The 19,950-nt window shown below is 51.6% G+C and overlaps 1 protein-coding gene across 2 annotated transcripts in view; it reads left to right on the top strand.

Moving 5' to 3' along the window:
• The window catches only part of scarf1 (scavenger receptor class F, member 1), a 38,388-nt gene extending 19,021 nt beyond the window's left edge, over positions 1-19,367 (top strand). Inside the window, exons 5-11 of one of the 2 annotated variants that reach the window (XM_072242917.1) lie at positions 2,716-2,934; positions 7,168-7,296; positions 8,666-8,769; positions 10,274-10,376; positions 11,037-11,161; positions 13,767-13,892; positions 14,202-19,367. In XM_072242917.1, the coding sequence (XP_072099018.1) occupies positions 2,716-2,934; positions 7,168-7,296; positions 8,666-8,769; positions 10,274-10,376; positions 11,037-11,161; positions 13,767-13,892; positions 14,202-15,040 (1,645 nt within the window). In that variant the 3' untranslated portion in view covers positions 15,041-19,367. The remainder of the gene's footprint in view (positions 1-2,715; positions 2,935-7,167; positions 7,297-8,665; positions 8,770-10,273; positions 10,377-11,036; positions 11,162-13,766; positions 13,893-14,201) is intronic. The other variant, XM_072242918.1, reaches the window with a different exon arrangement.
• Positions 19,368-19,950: the final 583 nt, after the last annotated feature.

Raw genomic sequence — 19,950 nt, 5'->3', positions numbered from 1 at the left:
CTCTCACACACACACACACCCTCTATCTCTCTCACACACACACCCCCTCTATCTCTCACACACACACACACCCTCTATCTCACACACACACACACACACGCTCTATCTCTCTCACACACACACACCCTCTATCTCTCTCACACACACACACCCTCTATCTCACACCCCCCCCCTCTATCTCACACACACACCCTATCTCCTTCCCTTTCTCCCATGGTCATCTTTCCTCTCTTTCTTTTTCTGCCCTTCTCCCCTTTCACCAGTCACCTCCCAGCTCCTAATGCACCCCCTCCCCGACCCACCCAACTTTCCCCTCATCTGTCACCTGCAGCTTGTAGTCCTCCCCACCTTCCTGTTCCGGCTTCTCCCCCTTTCTTTCCAGCCTTGATGAAGGGTCTCGGTGGGACGGCGGAGCAGACTCGATGGGCTGAATGCTCTATTTCTTTTCCTATGTCTTGTAGTCTATGGTCTCTCCATGGATGCTGCCTGACCTGCTGAGTTCCTCCAGTGTTTTGTGCACTCTGGATTTTCCGCACCTGCAGGGATCCCTCTGTTCAGCGGCTGCGTGACAGAGGACTCTGGTCTACCCCAGCTGTTTCTGGGGACACGCAGCGAGACAGACACTGTGTGGCCTTGGAAGCCCATCAACTCGGCGAAAGACGTCCCCGGATCTGGACGAAACCAGCACAGAGAGCCGTCCGCGGAGGACCGGCCGACTGGCAGATTGCGGGCTGCAGCAGGACGTGCACGGGGGACTCGGGGAATCTTCGTGCAGCCGCTGCAGGGGGCTCGGTGGGGAAGAACCATGGTCAGACTCAAAATCAGAATCAGGCTTAATATTACCGGCATATGTCGTGAGATTTGTTCTTCTGAGGCAGAAATACAGTGTAAAGCATAATAATTTTAAACACTAAATTTTCAAAGAAAATTTATTATCAAAGTACATATGTACTGAGATTCATTTTCTTCTGGGCTTAATAAATCTATAGAATAATAATCATAATAGAATCAATTAAAATAATACAAATAAGTATATAGATAGATAGATATAGATATTAAATGTGTGCAAAAAGAGCACTAAAAGAAAAAAAAGTAGTAAGCCGGTTGTTCACGGGTTCAATGTCTGTTCAGAAATGTGATGGCAGAGGGGAAGAAGCTGTTCCTGAAACGTTAAACGCGTGTCTTCAGGCTCCTGTACCCCCTCCCTGATGGTAGCAATGAGAAGAGGGCCAGGCCTGGGTGATGAAAGTCCTTAGTGATGGAAGCTGCCATTTTCAGGCATCGCCTTTTGAAGATGTCCTCAGTGCTGGGGAGGCTCGAGCCCATGATGGAGCTGACTGAGGTTACAACCCTCGGCAGCTTTTTCCGATCCTGTGCAGTGGCCCCTCCACGCCAGATGGTGATGTAACCAGTTAGAATGCTCTCCGCAGTAAATCTGTAGAAATTTGCCAGTCCTTGGAGAAAGACCAAATCTCAAACTCCTGATGAAATATAGGCTCTTTCCGCTGCCAAACATGGAAGGGCAGAGTTGGGAGGAGACGCCCTCGAACAATGAAAGGAGTAATCAGCTTGGGGAGTGGGGGGGGGTGGCGGGGGAGGTGCACATCAGTGGTTATAGTAGTGTGGTTTTTAAAAATAGTGTTCACAATATTTAATGTATTAGCCAAATGACACCAAGAATGTGAAGAGCTTTTCAAAGTGCTTCTCTTTTTGTTTATATAGATTTTATTCTGAATATTGTTTAGATTTTGGAATTTTAAAGAACATCACCTGGAATTACTAGTTGAAATCCTGACCATAACCATGAGCGGGGGGGGGGGGGAGGGGGCGGGATTTAATCTCTTCGGAGCCCCTCACCCTGACTGGGGTTTTAAGCCATCGGCAGCAGCTCTTCAAAGTCGTCTGTCCTGGGCCAGTCTGCAGGTGTGAATCATCTTCCAGGATCCTTCCTTTCCCAGGGCTGAGGCCTTTGGAGCTTCGGTTGATGTTTCTGTAGCTCCGGGTTTTTACAGGATGGGTTGCTAGCCTCACACTCAACCCTCCTCATTCTGCAGCCGGGCTTGGGACTGTCCATGGTGGAGTTAGCTGGGGGAGTTAAGAAAATCTGCACTGACTTTAGAAAAGAAGAGACAGATGCTGAAAGCCTTGAACAAACCGCGGGGACCTCTCAGTAGGACAGATAGCGCAGAGGAGAGAGCACCGGAGCTCAGAGTTTCTACATGAAACCGTAAGGGGAAGCACTGTGAACCGGGATGTTTCCGCTCACCCGTGGACCTGAATAAACGCAGTGGAATTTGGAACTGCATTGTGACAGTTTCCTGAACTGCCCGCATAAAGTCTGGGGTTCAGCTGGTGCGGTAAGATGCGGATCGGAGGGTCTGATCATCCACTGCTTTGATGCAAAGTGAACTGCGCTGTCCCAGTGCCCAGCACGCAGTGTATATTACCAGTGTCAGTGTCCAGCTCTAGTCCCCAACACCTGGCGTCTAATGATACACCCAGGGCCCTATATCCAGTGCCGAGTGCCCAGCACCCAGCCCCCGGATTCTGGTGCTCAATGTACAGCACCCATTGCCCACTGCCCAATACCCAGTGTAGTGTCATGCCCGTAGCCTAGTGCCCACTGTCCAGCCTCCCAGTGCCCCGTGTTTAGTGTCTAGTGCTAGGATTTGGAGTGCAGTGCCGTCTGTCCGCTTAGTGTGCTTTCTCTGCCAGGTGTGGCCATTGTAAGGGAGACCAGCCCTGCTCTCCCGAGGACGGGTCCTGCCTGGTGTGTGAGGCAGGTTGGACTGGGAGCCGCTGCGACCAGCTCTGCCCCGCCGGCTCCCACGGAGAGAGCTGTGCGGGCCAGTGTCCCCGGTGCCGGGATGGTGAGCCCTGTAACGTCCACACAGGTCACTGTGCGGCCTGCGACCCGGGATGGACGCAACCCAGGTACGTGATCCCGGCCTGCGCGTACTCCCGGCGCCGCTCGTTCTCCTGTTTTCGTTCACGACTTCGGCCCGAGACGGACTCCACGCACTGTGCACTTCCATCCGTGCGCGCTCTTCCTGTCCCGCATGCTCCCGGCGCCGCTCGCTCTTGGTTGGACGCCCCCAGACATGCGTGCTCTCCCAGTTCCGCGCTCCATAAGACACAGGAGCAGAGTTAGGCCATTCAGCCCATCAAGTCTGCTTCGCCATTCAATCATGGCTGATCCCAGATCCCACTCAACCCCATACACCTGCCTTCTCGCCGTATCCTTTGATGCCCTGACCAATCAGGAAACTATCAACTTCCGCCTTAAATATACCCATGGACTTGGCCTCCACCGCAGTCTGTGGCAGAGCATTCCACAGATTCACTACTCTCTGGCTAAAAAAATCTTCCTCCTTAGCTCCGTTCTAAAAGGTCGCCCCTCAATTTGGAGGCTGTGCCCTCTAGTTCTGGATACCCCCACCATAGGAAACATCCTCTCCACACCCATCCTATTAATTCGGTAGGTTTCATTGAGATCCCCCCCATATTCTTCTAAATTCCAGTGAGTCCAGGCCCAAAGCTGCCAAACGCTCCTCATATGTTAACCCCTTCATTCCCGGAATCATCCTCGTGAGCCTCCTCTGGGCCCTCTCCAATGACAACACATTGTTTCTGAGATATGGGGCCCAAAACTGTTGACAATACTCCAAGTGCGGCCTGACTAGTGTCTTATAAAGCCTCTGCATTATCTGCTGGCTTTGATATTCTATTCCTCTTGAAATAAATGCCAACATTACATTTGCCACCTTTACCACAGACGCAACCAATAAATTAACCTTCTGGAAGCCTTGCACGAGGACTCCCAAGTCCCTTTGCACCTCTGATGTTTGAACTTTCTCCCCATTTAGATAATAGTCTGCACTATTGTTCCTTTTACCAAAATGCATTATCATACATTTCCCAACGCTGTATTCCATCAGCCACTTTTTTGCCTATTCTTCCAATTTGTCTAAGTCCTGGTACAATTGCATTGCTTCCTCAGCACCACCTACCCTTCACCTATCTTTGTATCATCCGCAGACTTTGCCACAAAGCCATCAATTCCATTATCCAAATCATTGACAAACAATCTGAAAAGTAGCAGTCCCAATACTGACCCCTGAGGAGCATCACTAATCACTGATAGTCAAGCAGAAAAGGCACCTTTATTCCCACTCGCTACCTCCTGCCTGTCAGCCATTCCAGTGTCTTTCCTGTAACGCCATAGGATTTTATCTTGTTAGGCAGCCTCATGTATGGCACCTTATCTTACTTTTGAAAATTCAAGTAAATGACATTCACTGCCTCTCTTTTGTCCATCCTGCGAGTTTCTTCCTCAAAGAACTCTAATGGATTTGCTAAGCAAGATTTCCCTTGACAGAAACCATGCTGATTTTGACTTACTTTATCATTAGTCTTCATGTACCCGAAACCTCATCCTTAATAATGAAGTACAACACTTTCCCAACCACCGAGGTTAGGCTAACTGGCCTATCATTTCCTTTCTTTTGCCTTTCTCCCTTCTAAAAGAGTGGAGTGACATTTGCAATTTTCCACTACCCTGGGGCCATGCCAAAATCAAGTGATTCTTGAAGGATCATGACCAATGCATTCATTATCTCTTCAGTAACCTCTCTCAGGACTCTGGGTTGTAGTTCATCTGGCCCAGGTGACTTATCCACCTTAAGACCTTTGAGTTTCCCAAGCACTTTTTTGCTTTGTAATAGAAATGGCACTCACTTGTGCTCCCTGACACTCCCAGATCACTGGCACACTGCTAGTGTCTTCCTCAGTGAAGACTGAAGCAAAATACCCATTAAATTCATCTGCCATTTCTTTATCCCCCATTCCTATCTCACCAGCATCATTTTCCAGTGATCCAATATCAACTCTCACCTCCCCTTTACTCTTTATATAACTGAAAAAGAAAAATGTTTGGTACCCTGCTATGGGACATATCTATCCCACACCTTGTGAACTATTCCCAGAAAATTCAGCCACCTCTGCTCTGCTGGCATCCCCACCAGTATCCTCCTCCAATCCACCTGGGCAAGCTCCTCTCTCATGTCTCTGTAATTCCCTTTATTCCATTGTGATACTGACATGCGTCTCCCTCTCAAATTGCAGTATGAATTGAATCATATTATGATCACTGTCTCCTAAGTGTTCCTTTACATTAAGCTCCCTAATAAGATCTGGGTTGTTGCACAACAGTCAATCTAAGATAGCCTTTCCCTGACACCAGCTCGTTTTTCCCAATCCCGTGCATTTTGAAGTCCCCCATTACAATTGTGACATTACCCTTATTACATGCCCTTTCCAGCTCCCTTTGCAATCTCAACCCCACATCTTGGCTATATATGATTCCCATAATGTTTTTCTTTACCATTGCAGTTTCCTAACACCACCCACAAAGAATCAATATTCTCTGACCCAATGTCACCTCTTTCTAAAGATGTAGTTCCATTTCTTACCAAAAGAGCCACACCACTGCCTAAGCCTTCCTGCCTGTCCTTTGATACAAAGTCTATCCTTTGATGTTACGCTCCCAACTCTGACCTTCTTTCAGCCAAGACTCAGTGATGCCCACAACATCATACTGACCAATCTTTAATTATGCCGAGCGTTCATCCACCTTATTCTGAATACTACATATTTAAATACAGCATCTTCAGTTCTGCATTCTTCACCTTTTTGAATTTTGCCTCTGTGGTACAATTTAACTCTTTGCTCTGTCTGCATTTGTTCCCAATCATTGGCTTGTCCTTCCTTACATTCATGTTACACCCCTCATCGACTTGTAAACCTGCTAGCTCATCCTCAGCTCTATCACCTGGGTCCCATCCCCCGATATATTATTTTAAACCACCCCCACAGCTCTTGTAAACCTGCCTGCAAGAGTATTGGTCCCCCTCGGATTCAAGTGCAACCCATCCCTTTTTGTACAGGTCACACCTGCCCCAGAAGAGTCCCAATTATCTAGAAATCTGAATCCCTACCCCTGTTCCAATTCTTCAGCCATGCATTTATCTGTCACGTCATTCTATTCCTATCCTCACTGTCACGTGGCACAGGGAACAATCTCGAGATTACTACCCTTGAGGTCCTGCTTCTCAACTTCCTTCCCAACTCCCCGTATTCTGTTTTCAGGACCTCCTACCTTTTTCTTTCTATGTGGTTGGTACCAACATGTACCACAACTTCTGGCTGCTCACCCTCCCTTTTCAGGATATTGTAGATGCGTTCAGAAACTTAGTGGACCCTGGCACCTGGGAGGCAAACTACCATGCTGTATTTCTTCGCGTCCACAGAATCACCTGTCTGTCTCCCTCTTCGTTCCATACACCTAACCTTCTCACAAGCCTCAGACCGTCCATTGTCCGCTCCTGGAACCGTCCCACCCGAACACCACCCCACTAAGTATGCGCTGCAGCCTCTCCAGTGCAATTCCAGAGTGTGGGGCAATTCAGCTGTGGCGCTTCCTGAATACGCCCTCTACAGTGCGATGTTCCTTCAATCCTGCCCCCTTTATTCTCTCCAAAACTACACAAAATACAAACATTCAGCATTCACAATAGTGAATAAATTCACATTAAAATATGATTGTTTCTGTTTATAAAACGGTTAATTACCTGGGGAGGGTCACCACTCAAGGTAATCTCCCCCCCCCCCCCCGTTTCCATCATGACTGCATGTTCCCTCTTCAAGGACGGCCGGGCAATTCGAGGGGCAGACAGTCGGCCCCGGCAGAGCCCTCGACTGTCCGCCACCTGGCCCTGTGAACAGCAATCCTGACCAGGCCCCGACCAAGCCCACGAGTAAATCCTGCAAGTGTGTGAACCTCCCTCAGTATTTCCCCTTCCACTGTGCTTTCTACAGGTCGACGCCTCTTCACATTGACTTGCATGTTGTAAGACACAATGCCGGTGCACGGTTCCTCTGTTCACTGTATCCAGTGCATGGATCCCTGTTCACTGTATCCAGCGCGCGGTCCCGCAGTTCACGGTAGCCACCGCACGGTCCGTTGGTTCACTGTGAGGTCTGGTGCTCTAGTGCGTGGTCGGACGGCTGCGTGGCCCGGCGGCCTGTGCACAGCAGTGCAGGCTGTGATTGCTGGGAATCTCTGCGTGCTCTGAGCTCGCGGTGACCACACTCCCTGTTACCGACCAGGTGTGACACTCCCTGTGCGACTGGAACCTACGGCGCCGAATGTCGATCATCCTGTCCGGACTGTTACCATGGGACATGCCACCACGTGACAGGGGAATGCATCTGCGATGCGGGGTATACCGGAGACAGGTCAGTAACCAGGAAAGAGCCAGGTGCACAACACAGGGTCACCCATCGCTGACACCAACCACACAGCAACACCGTCACAATAGGTATCCGGCAGTGACTCTGTACAGTTACACAGTGACCCTCATCTGAATAAACAGTGACTCTATACAGTTACACAACAATCTTCACCCTGAATACACAGTGACTCTGTACAGTTACACAGCAATCTTCACCCTGAATGAACAGTGACCCTGTGCAGTTACACAGTGAGTGACCCTCAACCTGAATAAACAGTGACTCTGTACAGTTACACAGTGACCCTCAGCTGAATAAACAGTGACTTTATACAGTTACATAGTGACCTTCATCCTGAATACACAGTGACTCTGTACAGTCACACAGTGAGTGACCCTCATTGTGAATACACAGTGACTCTGTACAATCACACAGGCATGTTTGGCTGGATGGTCTGCTGCTTCCAGACATTAGACTTGTACAATATGGCCCAACCAGTCCATAAGCAGGATGCCAATCCAAGCTCGTTCCATTTGCTCGTGTTTGGTGTACATCCTGTGAAATATTTCCAGTCCATGTCTCTGTCCAGGTACAGTACCTCTTGAATGTTGTTAATGTACCTGCCACAGCCACTTCCTCTGGCAGCTCGTTACATATTTGGACCACCTTCTGGGTGAAGTTGCCCCTCCGAATCCTATTTAGTCTCCCCCCCCCATCGTAAACTTATTTTCTCTAGTTGTATGTCCTAGTCGCTTCATCGCCTGATATGGTGGAGCCTCCGCAAAGGACCGGAAAAAGCGGCAGAAAGTTGTAAACTCAGCCAGCTCCATCATGAGCTCTGGCCTGCCCCGCCATCCGGGATAAAGTGATGCCTGGAAAAGGCAGCATCCATCACTGCCCCACCCCACCCCATCACCCAGCACCCAGCACATGCTCTGTTCTGATTGCTACCATCAAGGAGGAAGTACAGCAACCTGAAGACCCACACTCGACGAGTCAGGAACACGTTTTTCCCTCTGCTGTCAGATTTCTGGATGGACATTGAACTCATGTACACTACCTCGCTATTTTCATTCTTTTTTCTCTCCTCTTTGCAATACTTATCAATGTTATATATATTTCTAATTGTAATTTATAGTTTATTATTGGGATGATGTATTGCAAGGTACAGCAACCTATTTCATGGCACACTGTCTGCCAATGATATTAAACCTGATTCCTGATTCCCCAACTCCTGGGGAAAAGACTGCGACCATTCACCCGTCTATGTCAATACTATCTATCAATATTGATCCTTTGTTTTCACACTGTCCTGGCCATTGGTTGATTCTCTCTCCCAGACTTCAGTATTCCCAGAGTTCTTGTTGTATTCCAGCTGTAATTCCAGCTGCCAGATGGGAACGCACGGCGTGAACTGCTCGATGAGCTGCCGCTGTCTGGGAGCGACGTGTGACCACGTGACCGGAAGCTGCCCTCTCAGTGAGTGTAAAGATCAGCCTTATTCGTCACGCGTAATCCAAACTTTCAATGAAATGTGTTGTTTGTGCTGGGGGCAGCCCGCAAGCGTCAACGCACTTCCGGAACCAACATAATATGCCTTCAACTTAATAACGCTAACTTGTATCTGTTTGGAATGTGGGAGGAAACCGGAGCATCCGGAGGAAACCCACACAGTCAACGGGAGGATATACACATTCCTTACAGACAGTGACTGGAATCGAACCCGGGACGAAGGCGCTGTAAAGACTTACCTCTACCATGCTGCCTATAGTGATCGATCTGTCCCTGACCACAGGGATAGGGACGCATCCCAACTTCTACCGAAGGGATTTGGACCTCGTACTCTGTCGCCCAATACACCATGTCAAAGTGAAATCTCACCTCTTTCCAATATCCCACATTAGACTGGGATTGGACCTGGTCGCACTGCTCCCGGTACCTCACGTTAAATTGGCATTGGACCTGGTCCCGCCACTACCTGATATCTAACATCAGATTGGGATTGGGCTAATTCTTGTTTCCAGGTTTTCCACATTGAATTGGAATTCGATCTGTTTTTCACCGTTCCCCAGATTCCACATTCGGTTGGGATCAACGTGCTCTCCAATATACCATCCATATTGGGTTGGATGTGGGCACGTGGCCAAGTGGTTAAGGCATTGGACTAGCGACTTGAAGGTCGTGAGTTCGAGCCCCAGCCGAGGCAATGTGTTGTGTCCTTGAGTAAGGCACTTAATCACACATTGCTCTGCGACGACACTGTTGTCAAGCTGTATGGGTCCTAATGCCCTTCCCTTGGACAACATCGGTGTCGTGGAGAGGGGAGACTTGCAGCACGGGCAACTGCTGGTCTTCCATACAACCTTGCCCAGAGTGAAGACTTTCCAGGCGCAGATCCATGGTCTCGCGAGACTAACGGATGCCTTTACTTTATTGGGTTGGGATTGGGCCAGATGCTAGTGCTCTTGGTATCCCACATCAGATTGGGATTGGATCTACTCCTTAACATTCCCTGGAATGTTTAGGATCAGGCCCGCTTTCTCCAGGGTCGCACGCTGGATGGGGGCTGCAGTGGCGGGATCCCGTTCCACTCGGTAGTATTTCCTCTCCGGGATCTCTTCACGTCCCATTGCCGGCGCTGCTGCCTCGCTGGGAGAACGAGCGTCCGCGGGGTCCTGAGCTCCGTTGTGCAGGTGGTCCCGCTGGGCCGCTAAAGCAGGGTTAATCCCACAGGAATTTCACCTCTGGCTCCTGGTTAAAGGGAGGTGTAAATGGCCCAGGTCCCAGCTTTGCCATTTCCCTGTCGATTAACATTTACCCTAATCCCTCCCCGGTACAGTGACCCCCTCCTGTCCTCGCTCACTTCAATGCCCCCATCATCGATTTTCCAGCATCGGCCCTGACCTCCAAAATCCCCTCCTCTGAACTTCGCGGCTTCCCTCTAACCCCTTTACGAATTCCGTGTTCTTCTCCCACTCCGCAGGTACGGCTGGAGTGGTGACAGCTGCCGTTCTCCTTTCGATCCTCCTGTTCCTCTGCCTCCTCTGCTGCTGCTGTGGAGGTGAGGCGGACGATCCCGCTGGCAGGTAGGGAGTCACCGGCGTTTGCTGGGGCCGAGGGCCGAAGCTGGGGGGAGGTGGACTGCGTGTGGAAGTATTGGGTATTTCGTGGGAAACAGTGGCCGCCGCCCTCTGCATATTCAACGCTTAGGTCGTGACAGCGTGTCAGAGGTCCCCTGTGTGTCATTGAGGACAGGGAGGCAGGTGAGGCCCAGGAGTCTATTCTGCCCATCTCGATGGTGTCGGCCTTCTGAGGACTTTAGATGGCGATACAGTGGAATGTATCATTTTGTGTCAACGACCAACACAGTCTGAAGATGTGCTGGGGGCAGCCCACAAGTGTCGCCATGTTTCTGGTGCCAGCGTAGCATGCCCACAACTCACTAACCCCAACCCGCATGTCCTTTTGGACTGTGGGAGGAAACCTGAGCACCCGGAGGAAACCCACACATTCAAGAGGGAGAACGTGCAGACAGTGGCGGCAATTGAACCCTTGGTACCGGTGCTGTGAAGTGTTAGGCTAACGTTACTGTTGTGCCACGCTTCCGCCTCTCAGCTCATCCCAGACTGATCCTGTGTCTGATATCCCTACTGCCTTGGTCCTTTCACGGGCTCCTTTCTCCTCTCCCCTCCCCATGGTTTAAATATCCCGAAATATTGAGGAGTTCTCCTGTCGGATCTGTTCAGGGTCGTGGACAACGACAGTGGACCAATAGCAAGGATGAAGCATCACGTCTGGTGTGTGCTCGCCAATCTCCGCTCTCCTGCTTCCTGCTTCACCCTCGGCAATCAGAAACTGCCAAAGGTTACAGGTGAGAGTGAACCTGGCTGTGATTGGACAGTGTGTCTATAAGTGAGAATGAACATGGATGTGATTGGATAGTACGTCCACGTGAACCTGGTTGTGATTGGACAGCGTGTCTACAAGTGAGCGTGAACATGGTTGTGATTAGACAGTGTGTCTACAAATGAGAGTGAACATGGATGTGATTGGACAGTGCGTCCACAAGTGAGAGTGAACCTGGGCCGTGATAGGACAGTGTATCTACAAGTGAGAGTGAACATGGTTCTGATTGGACAATGTGTCTACAAGTGAGAGTGAACATGGTTGTGATTGGACAGTGTATCTACAAGTGAGAGTGAACCCGGGTTGAGATTGGTATGGCCACACAGGAAATTGAACCCGGGCTGTATTTGACGGTGCAGATGCAGATTAGAATGAACCTGGACAGAAATGGCTAATACCAGGAGAGTGGATGAAAGTACAGGGTATGTCAGAGGTAGTTTTTTTTACAGAGAGCGGTGTGTGCGTGGAACGCACTGCCGGGGGTGGTGGTAGAGGCAGGTACATTAGGGACATTTAAGAAACTCTTGGATAGGCAAATGGATGATAGAAAACTGGAGGGTTATGTAGAGGTGAAGGGTTAGATTAACTTTGTTGTTGTTCCTTTTCCGCCATGTGGGGCATCGGGCGGCATTTTTGCCGCTTCTGCAGCATTTTGTCTGTTCTTTACGCGCCCGAGTTGCTAGCTCGTCGCTCAACCGAGCACGGATGAAAAGCGTGCAAGGAGCCGGCCGGATTCAAACCCAGGCCGGCTTCGAAGTCTGACGGCCGAAGCCACTGCAACACTGGCTGAAGACTGATTTTAGAGCTGGTTAGAAGGAGAGCACCAAGTCGGTCACACGGAGAGTGTGCAGACTATGTCCAGCATCCCCGGAGACTGAACCCGGGTCTCCAGAGCTGTAAGGCGGTAGCACTCCCCTCTTGTGCTCTGCACTCGTACTGATCATTTTCCTGCAGTGTACCCATATCCACAATTCCCCCAGTACCCAGAAGCATACAGGCTACTGCCGAGTCCGTCAGGCGAGTGTGTCCTGGGGTGGTGAGTGTATCGGGAGGGGTAGAAAATAGACAATAGGTGCAGGAGTAGGCCATTCGGCCCTTCGAGCCAGCACCGCCATTCACTGTGATCATGGCTGATCATCCACAATCAGTATCCAGTTCCTGCCTTATCCCCATAACCTTTGATTCCGCTATCTTTAAGAGCTCTATCCATCTCTTTTTTTGAAAGCATCCAGAGACTTGGCCTCCACGGCCTTCTGGGGCAGAGCATTCCGTATATCCACCACTCTCTGGGTGAAAAAGTTTTTTCTCAACTCCGTTCTAAATGGCCTACCCCTAATTCTTAAACTGTGGCCTCTGGTTCTGGACTCACCCATCAGTGGGAACATGCTCCCTGCCTGCAGCGTGTCCAATCCCTTAATAATTTTCTATGTTTCAATAAGATCCCCTCCCAGCCTTCTAAATTCCAGAGTATACAAGCCCAGTCGCTCCAGTCTTTCGACGTATGACAGTCCCGCCATCCCGGGAATTAACCTTGTGAACCTACGCTGCACTCCCTCAATAGCAAGAATGTCCTTCCTCAAATTTGGAGACCAAAACTGCACACAGTACTCCAGGTGTGGTCTCACCAGAGCCCTGTACAGCTGCAGAAGGACCTCTCTGCTCTTATACTCAATTCCCCTTGTTACGAAGGCCAGCATGCCATTAGCTTTCTACACTTTCAGTGACTGATGTACAAGAACACCCAGATCTCATTGTGCTTCCCCTTTTCCTAACTTGACTCCATTTAGATAATAATAAGTGAGTGTGATTGGTGGGTGTATCGGGAGGGGTAGTGAGTGTATCGGGAGGTGTAGTGAGTGTGATTGGTGGGTGTATCGGGAGGGGTAGTGAGTGTAATTGGTGGGTGTATCGGGAGGGGTAGTGAGTGTATCGGGAGGTGTAGTGGGTATGATTGGTGAGTGTATCGGGAGGTGTAGTGAGTGTGATTGGTGGGTGTATCGGGAGGGGTAGTGAGTGTATCGGGAGGTGTAGTGAGTGTGATTGGTGGGTGTATCGGGAGGGGTAGTGAGTGTGATTGGTGGGTGTATCGGGAAGGGTGGTGAATGTATCGGGAGAGGTAGTGAGTGTGACCGGTGGGTGTATCGGGAAGGGTGGTCAGTGTATCGGGAGGGGTAGAGAGTGTGACCGGTGGGTGTATCGGGAAGGGTAGTGAGTGTATCGGGAGGGGTAGTGAGTGTGATTGGTGGGTGTATCGGGAAGGACGGTGAGTGTGATTGGTGGGTGTATCGGGAGGGGTAGTGAGTCTGATTGGTGAGTGTATCGGGAAGGGTAGTGAGTGTATCGGGAGGGGTAGTGAGTGTGACCGGTGGGTGTATCGGGAAGGGTAGTGAGTGTATCGGGAGGGGTAGTGAGTGTGATTGGTGGGTGTATCGGGAGGGGTAGTGAGTGTGACCGGTGAGTGTATCGGGAAGGACGGTGAGTGTGCCAAGAAGGGATGGTTGGAATTAGACCCGGGACGCACTGCTTGATGCCAGTAATAGTTACCTCCCTGTTCACCCCTCCCCCCCCAGTGTTGCCCCACGACGCCGACCTCACCCTGAACTGCAGCTTCATTGACACCCCCTCGGCGGTCTGGGACTCAGACTCGTTCGACACGGACGACGAGGGTCCAGTGTACTGCACCCCGCCCATGGAAGGTGAGCGGGAGGGGGTGAGTGCTGTTGGAGAGGGTGGGGGCGCGGTAGGACACGCAATAGGAATGGGTGGCGAATCCCCTACTGGAGGAGGTGGGATGTGAGAGGGGAGGGTCAGGGATTTGCAGGCGCAGGTGGGGGGGGTAACAAGAGTGGAGGGGGCTGTGAGTGGGGACAGTTGAGGGGGTAACTGAGGGTGGGAAGTTGGGGAGAGGAGAGTGATGAGCGGGTGAAGGGCGATCAGGGTGGGGCTAAAGGGTAGATCGGGATCCGATGGGAGCACTAATCCTCTGCGCTCTCTCTCCTCCATAGAGAGTCTCCCGTCAGCACCAGGCAACACCTACCAGGAGCCGGGCTCCCGCTGTAACTATCTGCCGGCCGAGACGGGGGAGGCGGCCAGCGAGGAGCGGCTGCAGCCGGTGCAAATCCCCCGCACCTCCAGCGTGGCTGCTCCTAAGCGGCCGTCGGTCTCCTTCGCCGAGGGCACCAAGTTTGAGCCAGAGAGGCGCCGGGCCTCGGCGTCAGAGCCAGGCTCCCGCCCCCCGAGGAAGGCAAAGCTCTCTTGGAGGCTCAGCCGGTTGCTCATGGCACCAGGGGAGCCGGCGGACCCCAGCCCCAGCCATAACCCGCTCACCGAGCCCCGGGCCAGCGACCCCGGCGCTGCGCCAAGCTCCCCGGGCCCCGAGGGGAGCGACCCCGGTGCTACAGAAGGTCCACAGGCACCCTCAGGTGGCGAGGGGCCAGCGGCCGGGAAGAGGCCAAGGAGCTGGGGCCTCTCCCCGACAGGAGGGGTGGTGGCGGCCGGGACGGTGCGCGCGGCGCTGAGGAGGTTCGGCGGCTCCCGGCGCCGGCGGCGGGCAGGTCCCGCTGACCGAGGGGAGGGCACGCTCCGGGCCCAGCCTGGTCCCCAAGAGGGGCCATCTGCGCCCGGGGCCAGTGGCAGCCTGAGCAGGAGGCCCCTCATCCCCGCTACTCCCGTCCTCCGTAAATTAGTGGCCAATGTGGTCGTGGTCGAGGACAGCGGCGCCCAGCTGGGGGTGGTGATCCCTATTACTGCCCCCGCCCAGGACGGCTGCTCCCCCGAGGGGCAGCAAGCGCACGACATGCCGGCCCCGCCTGACTCCTCCAGGTCGGCTGAGCAGGACCGCTGATGAGAAGCGGCGAGTGGGGTTGGGTGTTGGGGTGCGTGTTTATGTCCCGTGTCCGAGAAAGACTCCCCTTCTTTCTGCAGCGAGCAGCAGTCCGTATGGGATGCCCTCTCCGCAGCAAGGCATATCCCTGAAGGGAGTGGGGCTAGGAGAGCTAGAGGGGCCGATGGGCCTGTGGGGTGGGTAAAGGTTGTGGATACAAGGACAGAAGGGAGAGACCGGCTTTGGGCTCACTGAATGCACATAGTGGACTCACTAATATAGAAACCATAGAAACTACAGCACAGAAACAGGCCTTTTGGCCCTTCTTGGCTGTGCCGAACCATTTTCTGCCTAGTCCCACTGACCTGCACACGGACCATATCCCTCCATACACCTTCCATCCATGTATCTGTCCAATTTATTCTTAAATGTTAAAAAAGAACCCGCATTTACCACCTCATCTGGCAGCTCATTCCATACTCCCACCACTCTCTGTGTGCAGAAGCCCCCCATAATGTTCCCTTTAAACTTTTCCCCCCTCACCCTTATCCCATGTCCTCTGGTTTTTTTCTCCCCTTGCCTCAGTGGAAAAAGCCTGTTTGCATTCACTCTATCTATACCCATCATAATTTTATATACCTCTATCAAATCTCCCCTCATTCTTCTACGCTCCAGGGAATAAAGTCCCAACCTATTCAACCTTTCTCTGTGACTGAGTTTCTCAAGTCCTGGCAACATACTTGTAAGCCTTCTCTGCACTCTTTCAACCTTATTTATATCCTTCCTGTAATTTGGTGACCAAATCTGAACACAATACTCCAGATTCGGCCTCACCAATGCCTTATACAACCTCATCATAACATTCCAGCTCTTATACTCAATACTTTGATTAATAAAGGCCAATGTACCAAAAGCTCTCTTTACGACCCTATCTACCTGTGACGCCACTTTTAGGGAATTTTGTATCTGTATTCCCAGATCCCTCTGTTCCACTGCACTCCTCAGTGCCTTACCATTAACCCTGTATGTTCTACGTTGGTTTGTCCTTCCAACGTGCAATACCTCACACTTGTCAGTGTTAAACTCCATCTGCCATTTTTTAGCCCATTTTTCCAGCTGGTCCAAGTCCCTCTGCAGGCTCTGAAAACCTTCCTCACTGTCTACTACACCTCCAATCTTTGTATCATCAGCAAACTTGCTGATCCAATTTACCACATTATCATCCAGATCATTGATATAGATGACAAATAACAATGGACCCAGCACTGATCCCTGTGGCACACCACTAGTCACAGGCCTCCACTCAGAGAAGCAATTCTCTACCACCACTCTCTGGCTTCTTCCATCGAGCCAATGTCTAATCCAATTTACCACCTCTCCATGTATACCTAGCGACTGAATTTTCCTAACTAACCTCCCATGCGGGACCTTGTCAAAGGCCTTGTCAAAATATCTGTCCACTTGTCTCATTCCCCCCCTCTCAGGACTGCCCCCCCTTTTTTTTTTACAAAACTACTAAAGTTTATTTACACAAGAATACAGAAAATACGAACATCTAGTATTTACAAGGCAGTGAATAAATTGAAATTAAAATGTGATTACTACTGTCTATAAAACAGCCAATTCCTGGAGAGGGGCACCGCTCCCGGAAATCCCTCACTGTACCCCTTGCCACCGCATGCTCCCTCTCCAAGGACAGCCAAGCACGAACGTAGCCTCGGACGAGGAGCAGGCAGTCGGCCCAGCAGAGCCCTCGACTGCCCGCCGCCTAGACCCATCAATGCCATTTTGGCCGGGCCCAGGAGCAAGCTGACTATTAAATCCACAGAGTGACCCGCTCCCTTCCGTACTGGGTGCCCGTCCATATGAAGCTCGCGGCTGAAGTCCGACCAGAGCCTGAGCAGCGGCCCTTTCAGAAACTCAAACAGGGGCTGCAACCTCCCACACTCCCTTTATACGTCGGTCCCACACTGACTCCCCCCGGCCGCAGAATGGACAGTTGGACGGTGAACGTACCTAAAAGTCTATTGCACGACAATGCCCCATGAAACACCTTCTGCCCCAGGTCGCCAATGTACTGGGGGTCTCCCCGACTGTCGGATGGTAACACGGACCGCTATGACGAGTCCGGTCGCCAGACGAGGGTGAAGAAGCGGAACGTGTACAGGAGCAGCCTGTACAGGAAACGCTTTGGCGCGTCGCGAAATGGCAAGACGGGCATCGCTCCGAGATGCCTGCGTTATGTGAATTGGCACTGCCACAGTGTGAGCCAACCTCCAACAGTGTGACCCTCCATCAGTGCCGCCGAATTTTTTCAGGCAAAATACCAAAACCTTGTTAATATTAAAGTATCTTCATACAAGCTTCCAACCTCAAGACCCAGGCTGTGAAGGAGATGCTATTCCGGAACAAACTGAAGAAGAATGGGAGTCCATCATGCCACGCGATTCCTCGACTTGGACCAAGAGCCCACCCTCTCCCACGCAGTTTGACCGTCCCTCGGTACCGCCCCTCCCACAGTGTGACCCTCCCTCAGTACCACCCCTCCCACAGTGTGACACTCCCTCAGTGTGACCCTCCCTCAGTACCGCCCCTCCCACAGTGTGACCCTCCCTCGTTACCACCACCCACACTGTGACCCTCCCTCAGTACCACCCCTCCCACAGTGTGACCCTCCCTCAGTACCGCCCCTCCCACAGTGTGACCCTCCCTCAGTATCACCCCTCCCACAGTGTGACCCTCCCTCAGTACCACCCCTCCCACAGTGTGACCCTCCCTCGTTACCACCACCCACGGTGTGACTCTCCCTCAGTACCACCCCTCCCACAGAGTGACCGTCCCATCCTGTTTTTCATGTGTTTGTGTGTCTGTGTGTTCGATAATTCTGTGTGACTGTGGGGATACATCTCTGTATGTACTTGAATAATTCTCTGTGTCTTTCTGCATGTGTTGCTAATTTACTGTGTGTGTGTAATTCTGTGAGAGTGTGTGTGGTTCTGTGTGAAACAGGTAATTCTGTGTGAAATGGTGTAATTCTGTGTGAGGCTGGTGGTAATTCTGTGAGAGTGGGGTAATTCTCTGTGGGAGAGTGGGTGGTTCTGTGTGACAGTGGGGGTAATACTGTGTGTGAGAGTGAAGTTAATTCTCCGTGTATTTCAGTGTGAGAGTGTGTGCCGTGATTTTCAGCTCCTGGACCGGGTGCCCCTGTTCCTGAACTTTCCCCTCAGCACCACAGAGAGTAAGTTGAACGTCCATCACCCCCGCCGTTCTCTCCCTGTGTCCGAGGCCCTATGACACTGTAACCTCTCTGTGCAAGACACTAAATTTCAGTTCCTTTATAATGCCAATGTTTGGCAATGCCTGTTTTTGTCAGATGATTTTTGATTAAAAATAGACTTTGTTACAATAAATCAGTTATTGAGTTTGCATACTTCCACTATTGTCACTGTTTCCTGGACAGACATCCCCACCTGTTTCCACCCCTCCCCCCTTCCCCATCCCTCCCCCTTCCTCCCTCTGTCCCCAACCCATTCTCATCCCTTCCCCCGTCCCCACCCCGCTCACTCCTCCCCCAGCTACACCCTGTTCTCACCCCTTCTCACCTTTCTCCCCCACTCTGTTCACCCCGTTCCCCTGCCTCCTCCGTCCACACCTCTTTCCCCCTCCCTCCCGTCCCCACCCCATTCTCACCCTGTCCCAGCCCTCCTCGTCCTCCCTCCTTCCCCACTCCGTTCTACCCCACCCTCTCTACCCCTGCCCCATTCTCTCTCTCTCCCATCCCCAGCCCTCCTCATCCTCCCTCCGCCCCCACCCCTTCTGATCCCTCCCCCGCTGTTCCCACCACATTTTCACCCTCCCGCCCTGTCCCCTGCTCTCCCCTCACCCCTCCGCCCCACCCCATTCTCCCCTCCCCTTTTGTTCCCTACCCCCTCTGTCCACACCTCTTTCTCCACTCTCACCATCTCCACCTAGTTCCCCTACTCCCCCTCTGTCCCTATCCCTTTCTCCCTCTATCCCCACCACACTCTAACACCTCCATCCTGTCCCACCCCACGTCTTCTCTCTGCCCCACCCCGTTCTTATCCCTCCCCCTTTGTCTCCCCCACAGGTTTCTACTCCCCCCTCTGTTCCCACCTCTTTACCCCCTCCCCGGGTCCACCCATTCAACCCAACCCCCTGTCCCCACCTCTTCCCCCTTTCTCTATAACCACATTTCCCCCTCCTACCCCGTTATGCCCCCCTCTGTCCCCACCCCGTTTTCACCCCTCCTCGTTAATGCAATGTCATTCAGCTAGCCACTCCCACATGGGAGGAGTTCACATCCTGTACAAGCAGAGTTATCAATAAAGTTCAGTTGAAAATCCTGCATGCTGGTGTCCTGGTGTGCTCTGCACTCTCCCTCAATATCGAACAAAAGTTGATGTCAGAAGTGGTTGATCATCAATGAATTCGGGCTGCAGACCAAAGGAGATCCCAGCAAAAAAAAAACCAAACAATTTGCAGTAAGTTTCTTGTTGTTTGCATATACTGTATCTGTGGGAGGTGTTCAGGGACTTGTCGGCCTGAACTGCCCATGCTAGTTGCTAACAGTATGCACTGAAACTAAGCTGAGACCTGGCCAGGGTTGCCAGGGAATGCTGGCAAGCTACACCCAAAAGTGGATACATTGTACTAATCTGTGGGCCACTAGCCTGGGAAGTGCACAGAGACACAGACACAGGAGAGAAGTCAGTCAAACTCTCAGAGGGAGAAAAGAAGACTTTTAATATTGTAAATAAAATAAAAATAAGCAAACAAAAAGGAAAATGGAGCAAAAACCTGCAGTACCCACATCTACTTACCTAATGAATCCCCCCACCCCACCCAGGCATTTGATATCTCTAAACCAGGGGATTTTGAGAGATTGCTCAGATGCTTTGAGGGTTTTAGAC

This window comes from Mobula birostris, chromosome 25, assembly GCF_030028105.1.
Source record: "Mobula birostris isolate sMobBir1 chromosome 25, sMobBir1.hap1, whole genome shotgun sequence".
NCBI classification, from domain to species: domain Eukaryota; kingdom Metazoa; phylum Chordata; class Chondrichthyes; order Myliobatiformes; family Myliobatidae; genus Mobula; species Mobula birostris.
The sequence above is the reverse complement of the archived record's forward strand: the minus strand, read 5'-3'. Positions and strand labels throughout refer to the sequence as shown.